The sequence below is a fragment of the Rosa chinensis genome, chromosome 2 (assembly GCF_002994745.2).
Source record: "Rosa chinensis cultivar Old Blush chromosome 2, RchiOBHm-V2, whole genome shotgun sequence".
Classification (NCBI taxonomy): domain Eukaryota; kingdom Viridiplantae; phylum Streptophyta; class Magnoliopsida; order Rosales; family Rosaceae; genus Rosa; species Rosa chinensis.
The window spans coordinates 1,942,959-1,953,487 of record NC_037089.1 but is presented as its reverse complement, the minus strand read 5'-3'; the positions used below and the strand labels follow the sequence as shown (position 1 = coordinate 1,953,487).

Genomic DNA, 10,529 nt, shown 5'->3' with positions numbered 1-10,529 from the left:
GTTATCTCCTTTTCCTTTTACTCTTTATTTCTGCTGAAAATTATAGGATGGGTACTTTCCAATTTGTCCTAACCTCTTACTCTCGAATAAAAATTTCAGAGTTATGTTGTGTGAATTAATATGTAACTGTTAAAGACATTTACAAAGTGTTGTTGTGTTGTTTCCATATATGATTGAAGCCCCAAAAATGATCCTTTATTATAGCCATTCCACACTATACATGTAATGTCTTCTGTTGTATCAATTGCGCTACATGAATATTTTATTTTTTTTATATTGTTCTTTTGTGTGTTTTTTGTGTAAATTTTGTACTTGGTTCCTATTAAAGAAACATTTTGAAGGGTGAAGCACGTTTGAAATATAGGAATATGACCAACTCAAATTAATTTTACAGTTTCAGATTATGTGGAACTTTGAAGGTTCAAGACTTGAATGCCATAACACACAACTTTGGGATGCTGAAAAGACGACATGATCGTTCCCAGGTCTATGACTTTAAAAACTCTTAATGTTTAGGAGTTTGAGCTGTAGCTTGCTGGTTATATATTCATGGGACTGATTTGCTTTCATTGTTCTAATTTGTTATTTTGTGTAATGCATCAAAGGGTGACAAGTTGTTGGCGTCTCAAAATGCACAGCCATCATAGGTGTGCTATCAACTTTTCTGTATCTTAAATTGATTAAGAAACACTCATTGTTCTGTTAAATTGTTTGTTCTCTTTAATAAGCTCTATATGGTCCGCCTATCTGTGTTTCCCATGAATTCATTTCTCTGCATCTTTTTACAATGGTCTCTTCAAAAGAAAAGATATGGTTTTGGAATGAAGGCAAATTTGAAATCTGTTGAAAGGAGGGTAGAAATAACTGATAATGAGTATGCAGAAATACAACTTTTTGAATGTGAAAGGTTCAAATTATTAGGAATTTCCAAATCAGAAACTTACTCTGATAGATCAGACAATGTACTTTTCCATTTTACTAATAGATATTGTCCAGTAATGCAGATTATGTGCTTCATTGTGGTTTGCATTAGTTCTTAATTGAAATGAACGAATATATGAATGATGAATCCAATCTTAAGCTTTTGTTCCATCAGATTTAGTTCAGGCTCAGTTGCTCATAGAACATTTAATGTGTAATTTTAAATGACAGGAATTAAAATTCATAGTCTAAAATTCTATGTGAGATATAGAGTTACAATGATCTGCCATTTTTTTGGCAGTCACGTCACCATGCAAACCCATCATTTTGTGCTTTTTAGTTTGAACATAACTCATGTGTGATACATAACATGATTATCTTTTGGCTTATGTCTATTGCTTTGAGTTGCAGTGGTGGCGGCTATGTGGCTTATGCTCAAGCGAACTCAAGATTCCGACCCGATCAGTAGTGCACCTGATGTGGAAAGGTGGGCTGGAACAACTTTCTCAAGGAATCTGAAAAATTTCTCATATGATGTTCATGTCGTATCTCCTTGGAATTATTTTTCATTCGCCCCTTTACTACCAAGTGTTACCTGTGGAGCTGTGGAGCCTTGAAGCATTGTTGAACCAATTCGTAACATAGAAAGGTAATTCACAGTAAGATGATATAAGTTGTTGTATATCTATCTCTGTTTTCTAGTAAACATTATTTTGCTTACTGTTTATTAAACTGTTATCAGGGTCTCTGGTTGACTACATGCCAGCAATCTTTGAAGTTATGTTAACCTAGAAATTAGGCTCATATCCATGCAGATAAATTTCCTATTAAGTTTTTATGATTGCAATGCCATTTTTAAAAAAGAACAGCTTTATCCCATGTATCTACAAAATCTGTTATGCTTTTATCTATCATTAATCAATATGAAATGCAATATCTTTGCAGTATTGGTTCCTTGCTTAGTTTCTGTGCACAGTTTGTTTTCCCAAAGAAAATACAATCACCTGATTGACAAATAAAAGAAATGAATAGTAGATAATTCTTTTGGGTACCTATTATTACCATGTTGTTGATCTTTGTGTACTTCTGAAACCATCCCGACTACATTGGATTACTATTCATTTTCAATGTCATGTGTAAGCATGGAAGTTTTTGCTGCTTCTGTTAGCCAAGTTGCATAAGACCTTGGATTCCTTTATTCAGTATTTGTGACCTTTGCCTTTTGCAGAACTCTCAAGTCAACCAAGTGCTAAGCTAAAATTTTCAGGTAGTGACAGTTGGAGAAATTCAAGGAGGTGAATGATACTTTCAATCATGCGAGCATGTTTGGAGTGGACCGATTCGATGCTATTCTTCTCATCAAAATTGGATTGATACAAGATGATGGCGGATATGGCTAATGTTTCAAATCACCGCAGGAAATTCAATATATACTATTATTACGTCCCTGAAGTTTATTTAACTTTTCAAACATAGTAATTTAAGTGGATTTAGATATACAGGCAGAAACCAGAGCATCAAGTAATTTACTCTTCTAAACTTCTAACTTGATTACTGCTGGTATTAAAGTGTGAAAAAGTTAAGAAGAATACTCCGCCTGTATTCCTTTTTTATTTTCGTTTTGTTTCTTTTCAATTTTGTTTTGAATTAGTTTGGCTATTTAGATTCTTACTGTTTTGAAACTGTGAACTTGATTAGATTTTTGTTGTTAGTTCAATTAGAAATAAAGCAATTGATAATCGTTAAATGACTAAAAAGTGGCTATACTACCCGCAGCAGAGCGCGGGATCTGTAACTAGTATGTACTATATATAAAACGTCATTTAACGCGCGCTGTTGCTCTAACCTATTTTTTCCTCCCTCTTCCTCTCAGATCGAGTTTTTTCCATTCTCTTTTCCTCCTAAACGGAACAGCAGTAGCTGCAGGTCTCGCTCTCAACTTTACAAAACAATCAATTGGTTTGACGGTGAAGCTACAAAACTGTAGAAATCAATTCTCTTAATTTTCAGATTCATCAGACTTCACAACAATCAGCTAATGAATTCCTTGCTACGTTTTGTGTATAGAGACTTGGGTATAATTAGATTATGTTAGTTTTCTTGAATTCCTTGCTACGTTTCGGTTGTTTTTGCTTCTCCACTTCGTTGTTTGGTTAGCTTGGTTTAAATATAGCTTTGAGAAATTTGATTTGGGTTTGTGAATTTTGATTTGTTTTTAGAATCCAAATGAAATGTCGAGAGAAGCTATTACAAAATTGGGATCATATTGATAAAAACTATACCTGAATCCAAAACTCCTTTAACCAAAACCAAATAGTGACGAACGAAGGTCGGCCTCAAAACGAGTAGGACAGGTTTGGTTTTGTAGGCTTATTTGCCAAATTTGAGATTTTCAGTTTTTGATTTGATGTCATCGTAGGTTGCTGGGGTGGGAAAGACAAGAGAAGGGATTCAAGAATCAAGATTGTGGTGGGCTTCGGGGGGAGGGTTTGGGTTTGTTTTCGGAGTGGTGGATTCAAAAAGTTTGATCGAGTTTGGGGGATAATTTTCAGCAGTAAAAAGGTAAGTGTTTGGTTTGGGTTTGTATGGGTTGTTTGAAATTGTGTTTTGATTATGAAATCTATTTGTATTTGTTGTCTGCTTTACAATCTCACTATTTGTTTCTGCGATTTGGTTCGACATGTATGCGATTTAGACAGGTTTTTATGTGTATTTTGCTTCTTAAATCCTTCATCTATAGAATGCAGTTCTGATTTTCCATTTTTTTTCTTAGATTACCACTCTTCATGTCGAATAATAGAAATTCAATGGTAAAACTTAAGCAGAATCCTGATTCAGTTTCTTTGGAAAATGGACGCCAATTTTATCAAGATTTTTTTTTTCTTTGTGTGATTTTAGTCTGAGCTGTATTAGTGCCATATAAGCTTATTTAATTATCTGGCAATTTGAATAGTTTTTTGTTTTTGGTACAATTTTGGGGTTCTCTCAAACAAAGCAATGTGTTATTAGCCTAACTTTGTTTTCAAGTCTCATAATTGACCCTATAAGCTAAAGAAAGCTGTGATTGATTTGTGGGTGTGTTTTGCAGGAGGGTAAGCATTTGAGAGGAAGATTTGAATAAGGAGATGAAGAATTCGGTGTCAGATCGCAGTTTTCACATTAACCGTGAAGAAAAAGATGATGAGGAGAAGGACAACAAAGGCATAAAAGATGGGAATGATTCCGATTCTTCGGGCTTGGAAGCCAAGCACCAAGATGGGACAGTACGTGGATTACAAAGGAATCCCAGCTAATAAAAAATCACAGGAACATGGAAAGCTGCCCTTTTATCTTAGGTAATGTTTTAGTAAGATTTCTAAAATAGAATTAGTGGATATAAATTAGATGTGAGGTATATACTGATTTGATTTTTAGGTTTTGTTTTTCAATAGGGAATGAACGTTGTGAAATATTGGCATATTATGGGATGAGCTCAAATCTGGTCATTTATTTCAGGCAACATCTGCACCAAATCAATTGTAAAGCAGCTAAAAGCAACTCTTATCTCACTCTTATATGTGAATTAATTTCTATGCAAAAGTCCCTTCAGTATTTTAGAAACTCTCATTTAAGACGGATCCCACGATGGTATGCATAAATAGTAATAGAGAAACTATGATTCTGTTTTTACTTTAGATCTTATGAAATAAAAAATAAAATAAAAGGAGTGGTTGTTTCTTGAGTGAATGTAATGTTAGTCAATAAAAAATTTAAAGAAGCAAAAGCACTGAAATATTGCTACAAGCACTTCACATCAGTAATGGATGACAATCCGTAGATACATCATACTAGAAGTGCTTCTGCTTGAAACCGCTGCCATTTATGGTGAATTTTGATTTTGATTTTTCATGAGTTGATCGGTAACGTTGACTCAATATTAATTAACCTTCTTCTTTGTACATAGATTTTAATATATCATGTGCTACTACGTAGCGGTCTTGGCATTTGATGACATGGTTTCTTGGATGCAAGAAGGGGACCAGGTAAGTACTTTTCTGAGTCATTTTGAGCATTGTTGGTTTCTAACTAATTTTTTCTTACTAAGAACCCTAATTTAACTGTAGGTAGGAATATTTGATGCCACAAACAGTACTAAAAATGGAGGAATATGCTCATGAAAATGTCTAAAGTGCAATCCGAGTTGACATGGATGCTCTAGCTATGCAGGTTTGATAATGCAAATTTTTGTGAATTGAAATTTTGTTATTGATATTTAGCTGAGTGAAGAAGTTGACTTGTTTATAATTTGAGAAGGCTTAAGCAAGAGTATATGATTACATATTGCTTAAAATGGCAAGTTTAGGTTTCAGCTTTCGCTGTAGTGCCAGTTTGATCTTTAATATGTGATTTTTTACTAAACCATATGTTTTGCATATTGTCATAGGAATGACACCGTGTACACGTCATCGAAAAAGACTTGACTGAGCCAAATAGAATTGTTGGTGAGTTGTTGCAGCCTGAGAGGGTTATCTCAAATAGATTGAATTGGGTCTTGAGGGTAAGCAATTTGGAGCTCCTTTATTATTCTTGCAATAGTTTTCCATAGTATATGCTCTTATTGAATGTTAAGTCAACAGACATTGGTTTTTAATCAACAATATCTGTTTGTGGCTGCAGATTGTGTAAATGAGGCTGTTGATGCTCAGAAGGTGTTTGATTATGATAGCAAGGATACTACACTATCTTATCCCTTGGAAAAATACAGTCCAGATGTGGCTTAAAGTTTGAATATATCTTTGATAATGATCATTTCGTTGTTTACCTGAACGATGATGGAATTGTTACAAATACAATTCGTGAAATTCCAGTGTGGTTTATTAACAAAACTGAATTCTTCTCTAGCATAAATTTTGAAAAATGCAAATAGTTTAAACATGGTCAAGATTCCACCTTCTGCTTTTGTAATGTGTAACTATGCAAACCTGGTAAAATCACCAGCTTTTGATATATTTAAGCGCACAATGTTTCGTAAACTATAAATGTACAGAACTTAACAAGCAAACAAATCCACGGCATCGTGCTAGTGTGTACTATATTCTACAATTAAGAGGAAATAGAAACCCGAAATTGGAATGGACCGAATGGTTTAACGAGGCCCAATCCTGATGGGTGAGTTCCTAAATAAAGCAAGAGGCCTGGAGCCCCAATTCCTAAATCCAAAACCCAAAAGCAACCCGTTCCAAGACTCGACCTTTCACCGCCCTCCTCCTTCTTCTTCTTCTTCTTCAAGCTACCTGCAAGGCTGCAATACTCCATAGCCATGAAGAGGTACACGTTCGCCGAGGAGCTCAGGGCCGGAAAATGCCGCCGTTTGGTGGCCGCACTTGACAAGACGACCGATCGCGCCGTATTCATTGCCGCCTACAACAACGACGTAATCCTCGAAGGCTACAAAGAGATCGAAATCCTGTGAGCGCTTGCTCAGTGTCCTTTCGTGGTCAATCCAGTGGGCCACGAGGTGTATGATTTTGAAGCTCGCTCGACGTGGCGTGATCCTCAAAAAGCCTCAACCGTTTCCGTCGTGTACGAGCATTGCGATACTGACCTGACCATGTATAGGATGGCTTCTCCTGGCCGCCATCTCCCCGCCGCAAGGGTGAAGAGCTATGATGCACAGAAACGCGAAAATGCCCGCGTATCCCTTATCGAAACGGGAAACGCGTATCCGGATTTGGAAACGTTTTGGATACCTCCGTATCCAATCCGGAAACGCCAGAATGTAAATAAATAGGAAACGTGGGGGTAATACTGACTTTTTACTATGCAAAAATTGAAAAGAAAAAAAACAAAAACAAAAAACAAAAGACCAGATCGAGAGAGAGACCAGAGACGCGACCTCAAACAATTGCAAACGACGCAGCCTCAGACACAAACGAGACCCTCTTCTCCAGTCCGGTCGTTCCTCTTATGCTCGGAATATTTGTTCTTCAATTTGGAGCTTGGGGCTTGTTCTGATATTGTTATGCGATGTGTGTATAGCAGCAACTATGGGTATCTCAGATGATCAGTATAATTGTTGGTTGACAACTTGACATTATTGACATGTGGATTATCAATATATATATATATATATATATATACACACACATATATATACATATATATATATACGTACCCGTTTCCTATTACATTTAAGATTTTCCGTTTCCACGTTTCCGATCGTATCGTATCCGGAAACTCGTACCCGTTTCGGTGCTTCTTAGGTGAAGAGCTTGTTTTATCAGCTCTCCACGGGCCTTCGTGCCGCCCACTCCAAAGGGATCTTTCTTCGAGACCTCTGCCCAGAGAAGATTCGGGTTTCGGAGAACCCTTTTCGAGTGAAGCTCTCTGACTTCATTGGGGCCAAGATGCTTCACCCAATGGCTCGCAATTTGGATTTGGTCACACCTCCCGGCGCGTTGGAGCGCAACCTGAGCTATCAGGCCCCTGAGCAGCTAATTGGGTCAGAGATGTACACCTCTGCTGTGGACATGTGGGCACTGGCTTGCATTGTAGGTAAATCACTGATCTTCTAGCTCTCTGTGTGGGTGCTTGATTGTGTTAAAACAGTTTTTAAAAGATGCATGGTTAGGGCTATTTGTGAGGATTGAAAATGATTTTTTTTTTTTTTATCAAGGAAAAACTTCAATAATAATGAACTGATTACAACGAGTTTTGGGCAACATCTCTTACACAGAAACGACCACTAGACTTCACACTGGAACTCTAATACTCAAAACATACTGACTGAAGGAGCCAAAAGGCCCCGACTCCAAAAAAAACCATTTTGCCAACCGGTGAGCAAACTTAGTGCCATCACGTTTCACAAAATGACAATTACAGACTTAAAAAGAAAACTGAAAAACTCACACAACAACTATATGGCAAAGACAAACTGCGCAGGAACAGTAACTCCTTGACACTTAACTTTGTCGACACTAACTCACCACCCAAAATCCACCTGACCTGCCTTTGATCGATCAAGCCTACACTTGTTGTGACTTCGAACCCGATCACAGAGAATTGCTTAGCCGAATGGACCTGGGACTAAAGTAAACCCAACACTGTCACCTCCCTAATGTCAACATCGTCAATCCACTACTGCTCCAAATCGCCTTCGACCAGAATCCAGACGAGAACGACCCACTAGAAGGCCAAGGATGATTGTCTGTGCCACAGTCAGACATTTTCGCCATCACTACTAACCCAACTCCAGGACATGAACGACCCTCTAGCCGGCCAAAGAGAAGAGTGTCTCTGCCACAACCTGTAGTGCGCCCGACCCAACAGCTAAACCTAACACAAACAAAACCTAAACCAAACTCAACTTTTTTTTTTTTTTGGTACACCGACATGCATAACCCAGGCCCGTCACCTCGCCACCGATCTGCAAAACAAAACGGCTAGCCCACCGCACCGAGCAGCCTCCGGCCATCCCCTCGCCGTACTTCCCAACACGTTGGCACGCATCGCTGCCACCCCCAATCCACAGCGCTACCCCAAACAACCCAAACCAACTCAGGTCTCCCTCGGATGTTGTCATCGCACAACCCACCGCTATCACCTTCAACTGCCCGCCAACCGCGTGCTGTGAGATCGATCCCCACCCCACCCACCAACCACCGAATCTACTCTGATCTACCTCGGCAAAGCCTCCTCTCCTGTTCAACAGCGAAACCACCAAACAGCTACCCCTCCGACTAAGATTATTCCAAGAACATACTACCCCAGACACTAGGTCCACTCTCATCCCGTCCGACGCCGCCGCCACGAGGGCATGCCGCCGGAGGGTTCGCTCGTGTTTTCTGTTGATTTCAATTAATGACAAATCAATCATATATGGTCCCACAAAACAACTAATGCCTAATCATTTTCAATCCTCCTTTACATAGGACTTTTCTTACCCTGCTCCCAATGGTCACACACAATTGCTAGGCTGAAAGTCTAGGGATTTGTTTACATTTCTATCACTTTTATGTGTAGACTCTTTTTTCATTTTCTTATACTTCTTGTTCTCAAAATATATGGTCAAAAACTATTATATGTTTGGTATGTTTTCAAAAAAAAAAAAATTAATGAATTCTTCTTTTACTTTTGTTTTTCTTATTTATAGAGTTGAGATGACAACTGGTGTTGTTCTGTTTTCGGCCGATTCTACTTCTCATCCACATACCCATCTGCAATCTATATTCGGGTAAGTACTAACAATTAACAGTTTTTTTTTTTCCGACAAGAATCAGTTAACAGGTTCATTTTGTTGTTATATTAATGTATGAATATATATTGAGTTTTTAAATATTTAATTACTGTTGACAGACTATTGGGCACTCCAACAGTGAACCCATATCCTCCTGATGTACACGATCAATGGGCAGCCCAAAAGACATGTGAGCCTACTCTTGATCTATATGATCTACTCTTGCCAGTCTTGGGCCAGCGTGGATCTCGGCTCCTGATGGTAAGTATATTTGTATACATTTGTTGTTTACCTTTAAAATGTTTTATTACAATAGCTGTTTTATTTAATTTGAAATGTTTACATCTTTATTCCTATATTTTATATAGAGACTATTGTGTATCGACCCGGCAAAGAGGATTACAGCTGAAGGGGCATTGAAACACAAGTACTTCAACGGTTTCCTTTGGATTTTCAATCTGATAGAGGTTGAATATGACTATTGCCACTTCTAATTGTTGTGTTTCCTTCAGATTTTCTTGCTGCTTGAAATGGTCTAGCTATCAGGTGTGCCTTTTGATTTTCTTTGCTTCAAATTAGCCCTAAGGGGACATACGTTATCTGTGCCTTTTGATGCCTATAGGACACATATCTGTCCCTATTGATCTAAATGCATAGTATGAGATATGTGCCTATTGCAGGTGTTCTTACTGCTAAATGTACTGAACTAGGGATCATCATTGGGCCAGGCCAGTCCAGCCTTGTTCAAAACTGACAGGCTCAGGCCCCGTATGCAATTTTATAGGTCAAGTCGGGCTTTTTCTGAAAAATCAAAGCCTAAGCCTAACCCAAGGTTTAAGGGCTCGCGGACTTTTCCTAGCCCGGTTATTTAAATAGGCCACGACTAGGCCTAAGTTTTTAATTATGTTTTATGAAAAAAATTCATAAAATTTACATTCTAATTTATAATGCTATTATATATGAATGTGAAAATGACGTTTTCATTTTCTCTCTTTAAGAAAGAAAGAGAAAAAGAAAAGTGAAGTATAAAATAAAAATTATATTAAGCATGAGTCATTATTAATTTTGAAAAGGGAAATTAAGGAAGAAACTGAAAGCCCTTTAAAGAGATCATTATATATGTGTGGTGTGTTTTTTCCACAATTGTGTATTTATTGTTAAAGATGTTAGGCATTAACTAATGGTTGAAATACATGTTGCCCAACTTTGAAAATAACTAGTATATAGATATATACATATCTCTAGTACTATAAAGCAAAGCCCTCAAAAGTTTCATCAAATTTTGAACTACCTTAATTACTCCTATAGTTAATTAAAAAAAATATTATTATAGTAATAAGCAAAAGAAATAAACTATTAATTATGGAAGAGAGACGTGCGTAGTGGGAGAACT

General features: G+C 37.4%; 1 protein-coding gene and 1 long non-coding RNA gene across 3 annotated transcripts; both read left to right on the top strand.

Annotated features, from left to right (window-relative positions):
- Window positions 1–2,873: 2,873 nt before the first annotated feature.
- LOC121051409 lies at window positions 2,874–5,716 on the top strand. Of its 2 annotated transcripts, XR_005805643.1 has the most exons (7): window positions 2,874–3,483; window positions 4,010–4,256; window positions 4,353–4,439; window positions 4,865–4,943; window positions 5,025–5,127; window positions 5,345–5,458; window positions 5,578–5,716. It is a non-coding gene; the product is annotated as an uncharacterized LOC121051409 (long non-coding RNA). The 2 variants fall into 2 exon arrangements; XR_005805644.1 differs by lacking the exon at window positions 4,353–4,439.
- A 504-nt stretch (window positions 5,717–6,220) lies between these two features.
- Window positions 6,221–9,630, top strand: LOC112189105 (cell division control protein 2 homolog). The gene is made up of 6 exons (XM_024328378.1): window positions 6,221–6,369; window positions 6,520–6,679; window positions 7,164–7,432; window positions 9,053–9,133; window positions 9,256–9,397; window positions 9,505–9,630. The coding sequence occupies exons 1-6, from the start codon at window positions 6,221–6,223 to the stop codon at window positions 9,628–9,630; spliced, it is 927 nt and encodes a 308-aa protein (XP_024184146.1).
- The last annotated feature ends 899 nt before the right edge of the window (window positions 9,631–10,529 follow it).

Bases quoted from the DNA above. Each gene is read 5' to 3' on its own strand.
- LOC112189105 (XM_024328378.1), top strand. From the start codon at position 6,221: ATGAAGAGGTACACGTTCGCCGAGGAGCTCAGGGCCGGAAAATGCCGC. The intron at 7,433-9,052 runs GTGGGCACTGGC...TCTTATTTATAG, and splicing joins TACACCTCTGCTGTGGACAT to AGTTGAGATGACAACTGGTG. The intron at 9,134-9,255 runs GTAAGTACTAAC...TACTGTTGACAG, and splicing joins CATCTGCAATCTATATTCGG to ACTATTGGGCACTCCAACAG.